Source organism: Hypomesus transpacificus, chromosome 14 (assembly GCF_021917145.1).
Source record: "Hypomesus transpacificus isolate Combined female chromosome 14, fHypTra1, whole genome shotgun sequence".
Classification (NCBI taxonomy): Eukaryota; Metazoa; Chordata; class Actinopteri; order Osmeriformes; family Osmeridae; genus Hypomesus; species Hypomesus transpacificus.
The window spans coordinates 17,800,635-17,815,413 of record NC_061073.1 but is presented as its reverse complement, the minus strand read 5'-3'; the positions used below and the strand labels follow the sequence as shown (position 1 = coordinate 17,815,413).

Below are 14,779 nucleotides of genomic sequence, written 5' to 3'. Positions count from 1 at the left end.
GTCTGCTGAGTTGTGCGTTTACGCTGTGTTTATGTGGTGCATATTGGTCTGTCTGGTGATAAAACACGTTATGAAACGAAGGTGAGCTTTCTGGGTGCCACTGTTTGGCTTTGTGCTTGGCTTTACGCAAATATGATTCATTTGGCGTCTGCTAAATCAATAAAATGCAACATGTAAAAATGAAGTATAGTGAGAACTCAGACATTTAAAACAAGATGCGTAAGAACTACAACAGAGGGCAAAATGCAAAGTTAGCCTACACAAAATGTTGTTGGAGACTGTATCTACTCTTTAGGCCTACGGTTCGGTTATAGTCTGATGGATTAAATTGATGCTAACGTCACGTTCCCTGGCATAGATTGAGTCACACAAACATTTCCCAGAGCCTGTGGTGAGCAGGTGTCACTCATGGTAAACTGTGTTCCTTTAAGAAGGAACTTTTTGCACCATGTTGTTGGGTGTAAAAAAAGAAAAGAAAAAAAATAAACAAATTCTTTGTGTATTTTACTAGGATTCTTTCCATGTTTAAACAGCAGTCTAACAAAGTCCTTTAACAATGTTTTTCTAGGCTGTGGTTTACTTTCTGGCGTTCCAGATTCTACACACACACAAACACACTTGTTCACACGCACACTGTACTGTAGATCCACTTGGACGCACACGCATTCATGTATGATGCAATACAGGCCATGATCCTCACGTGTAAAACGGTCATCCAGGCGGACAAACAAACAAGTAAACAAACAAACTAGTCAAACAAACAAACGTTAAGCACACATAGACACACATGTACATGCAACCACACATGCGTAATATTACATCACACATACAATCCGTTTGATAGATTATAATTGACTTTGGCTTCTTGAAAACAGTGCATTTGGGTGGTCCTGCAGAACCAACGGAGTGTCATGTTTTCCCCTTGTGTTCATACCACGACAAGAACCTGGGTCTTGCGTTACTACTGTTTCACGGCACTTCTGACCTGTTGTTATCGCCTCTCCTGTGCTCAGCCTGTCATTTCCATCACCAAGTCTCAAACTGTAGGCTGACTATGTGCTTAATATGGGCAAGGCCCAGTGTCTGTTTGACAAAAGAAGATGACTGTGTCTCTCCTAGCTGCCAGGGTATTTCCCACGAGGACCCCCTCGTCCTCCATCTCATTACCTCCCCATTCCCCTGTTTGCTTTCCTCTAAGCCAGCGTTCCCGGCCGGCTATTAGCTCCACAGACGATATCTAAACGGCTTTGTGCAACACCACCCGGACAGGGGACCCACTGGGGTGGTAGGGAAAGCCTTGCATGCTTCACGCTACCAGACCCCTGTCCCAAAGGACACACACACACACCAGCACAGAATCTCTTCGGTAGGAATCTCATTAACAAAGCAAGAGTTTTACAGCGCAATGGCTGATAAGCTCTTCCCGGTATCTAGCCTGCATTACTTCCAGAGAAGCACGTTCGCAATGAGGACACATCCCTCCACCTGGTAAAAAAAAAAAAGAGGAAGAGGAGATTTATGCCCCAATAGAGGAACACCTGTGGTTTATTAGATATAGCCCACTTTTCAATGGAATCTCACAGGGTTGTTGTCCATCAAACGACTTAAACTATCTGCGTTGGACGTTGTTAGTGATGCGGCTATACATTTATGGGCTTGTGTGGAATTTATGAAGGGAGTTGTATCGTTTGAGAGGTGATTTAAAGCCTTGCATCTCAGCCGAAATAATCCGGGTCAGTTTCTTTATTGTGGCTCTGTGGGAAGTTTGATAGGACTGTAAAAGCATGCAGGTAGGGTGGGGAGTTGTGTGTGGTCTGTTATCAGGTTTCATAGCATGGCATAGCAGGAGCAAGTCACTTTTATAAAAATAAGAAAAAAAGACATTTAATACACATTTTAAAGCAGAAATGTAAATATATTTGTTCAGAAGATTATGGTAGGTTGGATTTTTTTTTCTCCAAGATTTTACATTGAACATTAAAGGATCCACCATTACTTTTTCACTGCTCAATTTTAAATTACAGTTCCACAGTTCATCGCCAAACCATAAAAAAAGTTTATCTTTGTCTCCAAAGAACAGGGTTTTCCATCCAGCTAGTTTCAAGGTCAGGTCAAAATGATTTTGTTATTCAACCGCTCATTTACTTCAGAAAGCTTTCTTCACGCTGATTCTTTTCTTCGGATGAAATATAGCCTGTTATCCTAGTCAGACTTATGACTTCATAAAACATTTTACAGCGCAACTGAAACACCCAACCCCTCTGTTTGGGAACCACAGCGAGTCTTACATCAGAAGAAAATTTGTCCATTTTTCATTGCTTGAATAAGACCTGTTAGTAGAAAATTGGTGAATTTGCAATGCTAAAAGTGTTCCTAGTCCTTTCAGTCTGCCCGCACTCAGCGTCCCCTGGTCTTCTTTAATGTAATTTAGCGATGCTACAGAAAATTTTCATGAAGACGCATAAATCAAAACTGCCATTTCCATTTCGTAATGAAAGTAGAGCAGGAAAATACTAGCTGCTGTGGGCTGAATGAACTGAATCAGAGGGTTGATGGACATTGCTTTCTCGCTCCCTTAATATTATTAGTTTTTATCTGATGATGTGCAGGCTTTAGTGCGGTACATGGAACTGATATGAGGCAGAAATTCATATCTTGGATTAGCCAATCAGCAAAGATCAGAGAAGCGACGGACCACCTGGTGTTTCTGTTGCCTCCAAACTCGTAGCGTACAGTACAAAGGGTGAATTTGAACCTGCAACCTCTTGATCTGCAGCCAACTGCTCTAACCACTGAGAAATGCCCTTAATACTCCCTATATCTGAGCTACTACGGTCCTTGTTTATGGCAGGACTGAGCTTTGGCCACACCCACATTCCCCCCAACGCCAAGAGCCTCTGCATCCCATAGCTCCATACAGACATTTGCGAGGTGAAAATTCACTGTGTCCTAACCTTTTTATTCCAACTCCCATTTTAAACAAGTGCTATTGGCTAGAAACGAACAGGGCATTGTTAATTTAGACATTTGATTCGCCTCCTGAAAACACACACACACACAGATCACGTTGGCACCTTCACAGAGTGAACCGCGTCGGCTCGTAAAACAAACAAACAAGAGAGAGCTCTGTTGCCTGATGGGCTCTCCATGGCTCCTCCAGCAAGCCTGACTGACCCATTATACACTAATGGATCTGAAGCACCCACGTTATGCAGAGGTGGGCGGCCGGCACCCAGCCCTCTGCAGCCCTGGTGGGAGGGAGCTCTGGAGACATCTCTGGACCTATCGGCTCCAAAAGATCATACTTGAGGTTCCGAGAATCAAATATCCTAAATTCACATTTTCTTTTGTTTATTTATTTATTATAAGGCTCTCTAGTTGTTAATAGTGCTTCCTGATTCTTGTCATCTAAATTCTACCGGAATGACATATATGCTGTCTGTACAATGAGACTGTGGGTCAACGTGTTGACACGGGTCCCTGTCGAATAACAACCGAGCGTGGTGGAACCTTTTCAGGTCACAACAGTTGTGGGATGCTCCGTGTGAGGTGAGTGAGAGCCAATGCCACTGAGGCCCAGCGCCCACACTGTGCCAAGCAGAGAGGATGCCTGATCTGGCTCTGTATGACCAGAGGCCTCTCTGGAGCTGGGCTCAGGTCCTGTTTTCAGATCAGCCTTCTTCTCACAGCAAATGCACAACCGGCAAGTGTGATTGGCTGCGCTTCAGATGAGGGAGAGGACTAGGGCCCAATCATATAGTAGATACTGTGAAGTTGAGCGGCGGTGTGTGTTTAAATGTGTGCATTTACATGTGTGCGATTACGTATGCATTTATGTGTGGATGTATGGTTAAATACAAGCATTTGTGTGTGTGTGTATATGGGTGTGTGTGTGTGTGTGAAAAAGTGGGTTTGTCTTCCCTCCGCACGGCCTCTTCCCTTTGGCAGCTCACCTCGATGGTTCCCTCCAGCAATGACGCAAATGACCCACACAGACTAGCCCCCACGGTGAAACCTGTAAAACATTAGCCAGCATGAATCAGAAGGCTCTCAAGCAGACCTTAACAGGCGTCCTCCCCAGATGCCTGGCTGACGCTCTGGGGAGGAGCACAGGAAGGGAGGGGCGTGGCCCCCTCGGTCACCTGGACCCAGACCCGGACCGACCGGACCGGAGACGGACCTGGGTCCTGCCTTTCTACTTAGCTTCCAAGACACAGCACAGCACATTTACTTTGCGTTTCACAATTTTCTTTAGCAGACACTATGATCCAAAGAGCTACACAAGGAATTGAGTGTGGAAAAAGTCCAGCAGAAGATCGAGTATCAGGAGAGCATAGTTTTCACAGTTTTTCGGTGGTCAAAGTAAATGAACGGTCTATATTTACCTGGCATGTTGCAAAGTAACCACATCTCATCTACCAGGCTCAGTGAACAATCATAAATCTCAACTACGGGGCAATAAAAACTTCTAAACAACAATATTACATAGTATAGTGCAGCAAAAACCTTGTCACATCGTAATTGAGTTAGCAAACAATTGCGTGGGTGTCATGTATTGCCAGGCATTGGTACAGCAGGATCTCAAATACCTGCAGAGAAAATACAAATTTGCAGGTATCACAAGAAGTAATGTACCGTTAAGTGTTTCTTTCGGTGCCCCTAGGCCAAGCAGAGTACACACAACTCTCAACAGGATTAGAATTTTTCTCACATTATCGGACTCTATTGGATTGTTTCTTTGATTCTAGAGGGTGCTGTGAAGGAAGAGATGTTGGTCTGACAGTATCACAGGATATTCAGCTTCTCCCTCTCAACATACGTCTCACCAGTTATTTGATGTTTAGTTATTCCTTCTCTCCAGGCCCTTATAGACAATAAGCATCCACATCAATACTGCTTTGAACAATTTGCAGAAGTGCGAGTTCTTCTCTCAAATCACATTCGTTATGGGCGTCTCCGCAAGCCGCAATTCAAATTCAAAATTCCATCATGAGAAGGAGTCAAACTTAAGCTGTCACTAGAATACGGTACCATTCCTTACTTTCTCCCTCATTATTTAGACTTATTTCAATACACTGCTGTACAGTTCTCCAAAACTCTTTGATATTTTATGGATGTAGTCTTCTCTGTAAAAGTTCCTGTTCTGGAATATAACATGCAAATTGTGTGTAAAAAGACCCAATTGTAGGTTTTGCATAGTGTATGGAAGCCCAGAGGGACCAAAAGCATTAGCTCTCGGTGAAAAGCACAGGGGCAGAGCAGAAGGTGCAGTGGTGTCATGCTTGCCCCTCTGACGTGTGTGATGTAACCAGAGGAGTGGTATGCCCAAGGTTGCTGCACATGTGGCTCTAATCATGGGAAGATTGCCACCTGCAGGTAAAATGTGTCATTGCTACGCTGTCCTCACAAACACCAACCCCTATGTTGATGTAATAGGTGAATTTGTGAACAAAGTTGACAATGGGGCTGTGATGTGTTTGGTGCTGAGAACCAAGTAGGTTGGTGTCTTTTAACAGCACCCGGGAGCAAGGCATTGTGGAAAGTGACACTAATCAAATGTTGTCACTAAAGTTGACAGGCCATGACAGGTTGACAGATATTGGTGTGACTAGGAACTAGTTCTACTGTCTGAATTGTGACAAACCGTAAGTACTAATTTTATATGTATTTACAATGAGCAGGACACAGCCCTGTATCGGCCCTGTATCTTTGTGGAAGAATACAGTGCGTGTGTGTGTTTGTGTGTGTTTGTACACCATAATACTGAGCCTAGTCTGATTAATTAGACTTAGAGATGGCTGCCAAAAGCCTTGGGTAGAGTTGATTGGAAAGCCCTAGGATCGACCTCCCAGCTTTCCAACATGGGCTTAATTAGACTCCAACTAACATCAGAACTGGCCACCCCCCATCCCACACTCCACCCCTACTCCCCTCTCCCAAACACACACACGCACACAAGATAGGACCATTTCTTTCTGGCTGAAGTGCGGAAACTTCGCTTCTCTCAGTCAGTCAGCTCATTGTGGTGGCATGTCTCCTGATGATCCAAAGAGACAGATTTTAACTCCACTGATATGAAGCCACTAATGACGACCAAAACTGGACGCAGGCAAAATGGAGGAGAAAGAGAGAGGGGGGGGGGGGGGGGGGGGGGAATGAAATAAAGACAGTATAGAGGGAGAGAGATAATGATTTAAAAAAAAAAATGCTTCTGCTCATGACTGAGGGATTATAAAACACAACTATCAGTAATCTAGCACGAGGCTATATTCGTCCCGTTTACGGTCCCCTTCGCACACGCTGTTAGAAAGGCTTGCGTAACAAAATGGAGTTGGTCAGAGTGACCCAGTGATAGTGGGACAGGGTTCTAAAAGGTCTTCGGGTAAGGAAGGATGAAAGAGGCTCCGCAAAATCAAGTTAAATGGTGATGTTTCGGCATCGGACTGGATGAGGTAACCTGTGAAGTCGGGTCAACTGGTGTGGAGTGTTGGAGCCCTCGGTATTGACTCACTAACAAACTGGCTTTCAAACACAAACGCATTTTTACAACCGTTGCTGAGACTGGTTAATCATGGTGGAGTGCAGCATACACCCACCATGGTCACACACTTGGGTGTGTGGAAGCAGGCCTCCTGGTTTAAAGCGATCTTAACAGGCCAGAGAACGAGCCATCTCTCATTATCTTTCTCCCCCTGGTCGGTGTCTCTACGGCCAATTTTCACTATGCCAAAGTCACATTGGGACACAGTTAAAGACAGCCTAAAGACTTCAAGTCCCAAGATGCCACAGTGGGATGCAAGTGGCCCTGGGTAAAGGGAAACAGTTCCACAAAGGTGCCTGAGGCCTTATAAGGCCAGCTGCTGTCTCCATCTTAGCCTCCATAGCTTCAAAAAGGGTCGGAGCCACTCAGTCCCCATCCTAGCTGGGCCTGAAGCCCTGCAGATGCTCCTCTGGCCCCTGAGCATAGCTGATTAAACTGTTCCATTAATTCCGGAGCTGCCTTTTCTTCAGTGTCTTGGCTCAGACTCTTTAGACACGTACCTGACCTTCCAAAATGGCTCCAACCGCACAGTTCACCAACCAAAATATTACTCAGGATTGTAATGAAACAATAAATATGCCAGAAAATTTTTTCACAATGTAGCTGGAGCCACATAAAAATGCCTCTTGTCTTATTGAGTGTGTCGTGTTGTTCTGGTAGCTAGCTCCCTGATTGAAAGACAAGTATTTTGTCTACTTGCTCCTCCAAAGACAAGAAAACGATTTTTCTCCAGTGGACTCATTTTGGATCCCCATAAATCAAACCTCTATTGCTGGAAATGGTGGAAAGGCATTGCAGGGACTGGCTGGTCCTGAATGAGGTGAGCACCTAATGAATCTAACAGAGGGGGAAAACAAAGGCCATGGCTTGATCTAAGTTGTTATTTCTCTCGGTAGGTGCACTAGAAATTGAACACAAAAACAAGACTTTTTGTCCTTCTGCAGAGGAGAACCGTCTCCTGCTGCCTGGACTGCAGCCATGATCAACCTTGAGATTTCTAAGAAATCATTCATGTGCGGTTTTACCTCTTCTGTCAAAATATAGGCCCTGTCTTCGGATGTTTTCAGCAGAACCTTCGATGGCTTCTCTCTTTTTACCGTTGATATCTTGAATGGAGCTGAACAACTGAAACATTAGGATATTCATCATCTGTTGATGGATGGACAAGTGTATTGATTCAGCAAATTGAATCGCGGCAGAATGTAATGTTGATTTAAAGTCTTCCCTGCAGTGAAGCATATTTACCTCTTGCTTCCACTCTATCTGGATATGGCGTTGTTAGCCTAAAACTCCTTTCTCTTCGTTCTTATCGTGATCATTTGGATCTCTCCGCTGGAGCAGTGTCCGGTCTGATTATAAATGACGGCGACGGTTTGAAACGGTCTAGACAACGTAAAAGTTAGCTCTGCTAGCAACCGTAGCACCCGTTTGTTTATCAATAATCATATGCGTCTAAGAGAAGTCGCCGTCTACAGTGGCCTAAAAAGTCACCCTGTAATAAGGGAGCTTTAAGCGGGTCTCATGTTTAATGCTGTCTTTTGATTCCTTAGGGAATTTGGGTCTTTTTTTTTTTGTTTAGCACGGATCAAAGAGGAAGCTGTGGAAGCGTGTGTGCTCTGGGGCTGCCACTCGCAGCCCGGAGATGAAAGGTTGGGTTATGTAAGGCTGAAGGCCTGTTTATGTGTGCTCATGGAGAGTCTACTGATGCTAGAAGCTTTTAATGGATGAGGATCGCGGCCACAAAGGAGCCCCCTGCCTGGCTGTCGACTCTTGCCACACACCAAAGCCTTTTCACTAGGCCAGTAACGAGAAAAGACAAATATCTTACCGGCCGGCCAATACCACCACCTCCCCCCCCCCCCACCCCTCCGGGTCACTTACATGTTTATACGGTCAACCTTTTACACAGCTGAACGCTTGTTGACTTCATTTCAGGCGGAAAAAGTGTGGTCATTAGAATGCATGAAAGAGCGGACACTTGATGGAGTCTAATATTTTTGTATGATTAAAAGCGTGTATGATAGCTGCTAGTGAAAAAGGGGCAAACACCTCAGATATAAAAATTTGAGTGCTTTCACTTCTGACCAACCGTCCATCGAGTAATTCGCTGCTGTTCCATCTCTGTTAATGTGTGGATGAAGATTTAGTGGTTTGTAAACCGGTCAGACCGAATGTCTTTGCATTCTCTCTGAATCAGAGGGAGGATTTTAACTTAAGCACACAGAGGCTAACATGTCCAATCTGATTTAGGGCTTCTTATAACACCCCTTAATCTGCTGACAGGGCCACAGGAAGTCCATGCCATGCTTTGTTTATAACGTTGTTGCACTGTGGGGAACCACGAGGCCAGCACAGCAGCACTGTATATCTGACTACACCACAAGCCAAGATCTCATGTTTTCACTCTACGACACCCCGCAACACACACACGCATTGTAAACAAACCCAGCATTTTGTCGCGATCATACAGCTCTCCCACCAGCACTTACCCTTTGCGCACAGTTGCTGTGTGTCACCGTGTTGGGGCGAGGGAGGGGTGGAGGGAAGGGGGTGGAAGGTGCTCCTAGGGTGAAGCCCTTCTGATGACAAAACGAGTGACGCTGTACGCAGTGTCATGGCGATGGGGGATGATGACGACGCAGGCTCTGGGTGACGCGCCAGGCCGACTCCCGAGTCAAGTGGAAAATGGCTTTACAAGGCCTGTGGGAGGACACGGCGGCTGCAAATGACAGAACATGAAAGTCCTCGGCCTCCTCTAACCCATTAGACTATGACAGGAGCCCAAGTCAACCAAACCTGACTGTGAAATTGAATTAGAAAAATCTGCGCTTAATGAAAAGTGAAAAACAGATCAGCCCTTAAAGCCGTTATGAAGCCACCTCCCCCTCCACCTCCCCCTGTTCCTGTTCCTGGTTTCTTTCCTGCCCTCAAGTCCTTTTGTTCGTCGCTGTGGAGATCGCTGCCTCGGGCTGGGGACAGGGAAGATGTCTGTAAAATGAGACTGTGGGTCAACACATTGACACACGTCACTGTTGAATATGTCCCAACATGGGTTTGAATCCCGACCTTCTCCCTCTGTCTCCCAACAGATGCTTCCTTACTCAGAATGGGACCAGAGGAGAGGCTCTCGGGGATCCCAGGTCAGTGTTCTCTGATGGACAGAGAGACAGACAGACAGACAGACACAGACAGACACAGACAGACACAGACAGACACAGACAGACACAGACAGAGACAGACAGACACAGAGACAGACACAGATAGACAGACAGACAGACACAGACAGACACAGAGACAGACACAGAGACAGACACAGAGACAGACAGACAGAGAGAGAATCAGAGTGGGAGACACTGTGTGATAAAGCACAAATGTATCCTTTTGTCACCCACACACACACACACACATTATGTAATTATATGGCCCAAAAATAGCCACCGCTAATAAACCTCTCGAGCCGAGGGTTTATGACAGGTTCACACGTCACTCTGACCAATTCTTTTCTGTGCTTGTGTGTACACATGGTACCGTGTGTGTGTGTGTGTGTGTGTGTGTGTGTGTGTGTGTGTGTGTGTGTGTGTGTGTGTGTGTGTGTGTGGGAGAGCACAATGTATTGGACAGCTACTGAACAGAACCAGGGGGCAACATCTCCAGAGTTGCTGAGGAACAAACAAAGTCGCTGGCTCTGGCTTGGTCCTATGTGAGTGTGCTGACCTGTATACTTCCAATCAGGATGATATCCTCAAGTGAATGGATGGTGTGTCTGGTCCCACCATGTCTTGATGGCTGGCACGGTTCGCCTCTAAGCCCGGGGTTTGGGGAGAATCAGGAACACTGGGCAGAACTAATGAGTCTTGCAATGCAAGGTTTACTTTTCCCGGCAAACCAAATGACACATTTATTCCACAGCATAACGCAAAACAAAACCAGTTTTGCTGAAAGTGGATGTATCCTCTGGTGAAGTTCATTGAAATCTTCGGTCTTTGAAATGTTTGTCTGCGTCTCATATTGGTTTGTCGTGAGTGGATGCAGGTTGACCCGTCAGCTTGGGGAGTGCTGGCCTGGCTTGGGGTCTGTCTCAGACTGCGTTTGTAGAGGTGTAGAGGTTCAGTCAGGGGGGTTGGGGGTGTGGGAGGGGGTGGGGGGGGGGGGATTTGCCAACAAGAACACATTAGTGGGGTCATTTTCGCAACCACACCTTTTCCCTCTCTGAAGCCTGCGGTGGATGTTTCAACTTAAGGATCGACACTGAACTCATGTATGGAAAGAGCTACTCAAATATTTATACTCCACTTGAGAACACATTGGTTTTGGAACTTTAGGTGAGAATGTTGGACAAAAGACAGGTTGTGGGGTCAGATATCACTACGTAGTATGTACAGGTTGGAACATTTGAGGAATACCCAGTTCCATGGCATACTGAAGTCATGAACAAGTTACGACTTTTGCCGTCAGATGAACGCTGACGACATTGTCAAAATAGGGAGAGAGTGGGACAGAGTGGTTAAAACATTTGACTGTAGATGAAGATGATGCAGGTTCAAATTCCCCCTTTTGGTGTGTGTTACTTTGGAAAAAAAGCATCTGCTAAATGTACACATTAGTATTACTCATCTGGTCTAAAAGGTGTGTATCCCACTGTCACAGCTGTGACAAAGTGTTATTGCAGGATGTACAATGTACTGTATTGTTCAAGATCAACTGCTATCATGAATGCCTCTCTACAGCACAGTACCACTCATCACTCACAAGGGACAGTGCAGTTAGATGTGCTGGCTGCATCTCTGTGTACATCTACGCTCTACATATTTATCTATAACAGACTGTCTTCCTGTCCTCTCATGTCTTCCTCCTCACTCTCTGACTTCTTTCTTTCTCTCTCCTCTCTCTCTCACTCTCCCCTCTCTCTCCCCCCCTCTCTCTCTCTCTCTCTCTCTCTCTCTCTCTCTCTCCTATCCCTCTCTCTCTTTCCTCTCTCTCTCCCCTCTCTCTCTCTCTCTCTATTCATCATCCTCTCCTCAGTCAAAAGGCTCTCTCTCTCCTATCCCTCTCTCTCTCTCCTATCCCTCTCTCTCTGCCTTCTCTCTCTCTCTATCTCTCTCCATCATCCTCTCCTCAGCCAAAAGGCTGGAATCCAGAGATTCAGAACAGAGAAGAGGAAAAACAAAAGTCCTCTCTTCTAGGAGATGGTATGGCTGCATGTTTGGGGTCAATTGGGCCAACCTTTCCCAGTAAATCTTTAATGAGGCAGTTACTCTTTTGTTTTGTTTTGATTTTCCTCCTTTTAATAAAATATGGAATAGCGTGTAATTGTATCCCACTTGCGCGGTCTGGCTCTACCCTGCCTCGGCCAGAGGAAGGAAATGACTTTGAGAAAGAGAAAGAAAGACAGAAAGAAAGCGAGAGAGAGAGAGAAAGATGTTGTACTAACGAATGAGGGAGAGGGAGAGGGAGAGGGAGAGGGAGAGGGAGAGGGAGAGGGAGAGGGAGAGGGAGAGGGAGAGGGAGAGGGAGAGGGAGAGGGAGCTGGTTTGGGTTTAGCAGTTGTAACAGAGGAGAGAAGAGAGAGTTTAGTGTTACAGGGCTCTGCTGTGATTCACACTGTATTGCTGCCCTGTTATTCTAACCAGAGAACTCCATCTCCCAGGCTCCTCTTGAACTAATCTTTGCAGACAGATACAATCAGTGGCATTACAGGAACAGTACTACTGAAATATAAGACCTCACTATAAGGATTTTTAAAACATCCAGGAGGTTTTGTGCAAATGAAATTATTCTTGCCAAAACAATTAGGCCTTTTTAAGAGCCTTTCATTTTGAAATATCCCAGTTCAGCAAATTCCTAAATAAGTGTCCAGAATATGCCTGTGCATTTGTAATTGTACTGGACATGTACATGTGTGTGTGTGTGTGTGTGTGAACCAGACAGATACACGTTCCGTTAAGCAGCCATTACATCTACATTAACATGCTGTTTCAGTTGCTAAGTGTTGTGGTCTTTGTGGGTATTAGCAAAATCAACTTCTGGAGTGGGCAAGTGAGTGGTGAAGGATGTTGCTCCACAGAAGTGAAAGCTTAGCGTTGTTTTCGTTCATCAGGGACCTGGTTTATGGGAACTGGTCTTTAGGTGCTAATCTGTCATGTGACCAGTGAGCTGTTGGCCCAAACCCCTCCATTCTCTAGCTCGTGGAGTGGTTGGTGTTGATGAACTTTATCGGTCACATGTCCGTAGTGGGTTCACCAGTTCAAAGACCACAGCTTAGAGGATTGGTCAACAGCAGAACAGGGTAGATGAAGCCTCTGGCCAAATCAGAGTGTTCTTCTTGGTTGTCAAGGAAACGTGTGGCGGGGATCCAGTGCAGCTTGGCCCTCTGCTCAGCAGCCCTCTGCTCAGCGACCCCCAGCAGACATCCCTGGGCCTGCCAGTGCACCTGGAGCAAGTCTTTCACCACACTTTGTTTTGTCGACGTTAGCGACTCTCTGCGGTGCAAAAACAACGTATCCATCCTGAGGATTTGGCTTCACGTTTCCACGGCTGTCTGGGATGAGGCCTTGCATCATTCTCATCTGCGTGTGTGTGTGTGTGTTACCCGCCGTGACAGGCAGGTTTTATTTCGCCTTTTGCGTTGCGGCTTGTTGTGTGCGCGAGAGAGAGACAGAGAGAGGGAGTGTGTGTGTGTGTTTTGTCTGTGCTTGTTTAAAGATGAGGCGACCCCCTCAGGGTCAGGGCTGGGTCTGTCCAAACAGCTGTTCTCTGGGAGCCATCTCCCCACTCCCGCTGCCGTCCACAGCCCTCGTCTACATCACATGGCAGATGAGCTGAGAGGCGTGTTTACTTCTCAGCCTTGGCATCTGCGCCGGAGGGGAGGGGAGACGAGGAGAAGGGTGAGGAGAGGAAGGAAGAGGAGAGGAGGACAGAGGAGAGGCCAGGAAAGGAAAGGAGAGGAGGACAGAGGAGAGGAAGGAAGAGGAGAGGAAGACAGAGGAGAGGCCAGGAAAGGAGAGGACAAAGGAGAGGCCAGGAGAGGAGAGGAGGAGAGAGGAGAGGCCAGGAAAGGAGAGGAGGATAGAGGAGAGGCCAGGAAAGGAGAGGAGGACAGAGGAGAGGCCAGGAAAGGAGAGGAGGACAGAGGAGAGGAGATCATCTGTTCAGCAGTCCTTCTCTGGCCTTCCAATGGTTTGTGGTTTGAGACTGTGGTGTCATGACGTCACACTGTGAAGCTACAGTAGGTCTGTTAACATCGGGATCCTGGTGCGAAAAGACTGGGGTCACATGAATAAACATTTTTAAAATGTCTCTGAATACTTTGACATGGAAATATGATACGGAACTTTAAAGCATACTTTTTTTTTATATAAACATTGCAAAATGTCAAAGCTCTGTAAAACCTACAACTGTTTATGAGGTGCTTTTCTACCATTAAATTCCAGACAACACTGGAGAATCCCTAGATGGCCTCTCCTCTATCCTCCTCTCCTTTCCTGGCCTCTCCTCTATCCTCCTCTCCTTTCCTGGCCTCTCCTCTGTCCTCCTCTCCTTTCCTGGCCTCTCCTTTGTCCTCTCCTTTCCTGGCCTCTCCTCTATCCTCCTCTCCTCTCCTGGCCTCTCCTTTGTCCTCTCCTTTCCTGGCCTCTCCTCTGTCTTCCTCTCCTCTCCTTTCCTTTTCTGGCCTCTCCTCTGTCCTCCTCTTCCTTCCTCCCTAGATGAGATAAATCATCTTGTTTTGAACCAAAACAAATGCAAAGTATACGCTTAGGGCCCTAAGTTCTAGCCGTGTTAACCAGAACAGCATTTCTGTGTGCCTGGCAGTGTGTGGAAAGAGAACGGCAGTTTGTGGGTTAGCAGTCAGATAACATTCTTTGGATAGAGTAGGAGGAGAGCTCTACAGTGCTTATTAGATCAATGTGCTTCCAGTTATAAGTGGCAGGTTTTTTTAGCTGTGGTGGTCACCGCTTTCGGCGGGACACAAGGAAAGGCGTTGTGAACTTCTCACTTTTCCCCTCAAATCAAGTCCCTGAACAACACACAGTGGTGTCCTAACAAAGCCTGATGGGCAAATGAGAGTTTAGGACTGGTGGTAAACCTGAAGGTTAAAGGTCAAATCCCCAACAAGTCTTAGCTGAGCACTAGGAGGGGATTTTAACTGCATGCAACCTGCTGTTACAAATGGCCTGTCCAATAGCTGTTTAAAATACGGTGGCGTGACTATATCCATTCCTGCCTGGACTATAAACATTT

General features: G+C 46.1%; 1 protein-coding gene across 1 annotated transcript in view; it reads left to right on the top strand.

Annotated features, from left to right (window-relative positions):
- The first annotated feature begins 9,608 nt into the window (after window positions 1-9,608).
- The window catches only part of LOC124476570 (cGMP-inhibited 3',5'-cyclic phosphodiesterase A-like), a 29,986-nt gene continuing 24,815 nt past the window's right edge, over window positions 9,609-14,779 (top strand). Inside the window, exon 1 of the mRNA XM_047033782.1 lies at window positions 9,609-9,681. Within this exon, the coding sequence (XP_046889738.1) occupies window positions 9,631-9,681 (51 nt within the window). The 5' untranslated portion in view covers window positions 9,609-9,630. The remainder of the gene's footprint in view (window positions 9,682-14,779) is intronic.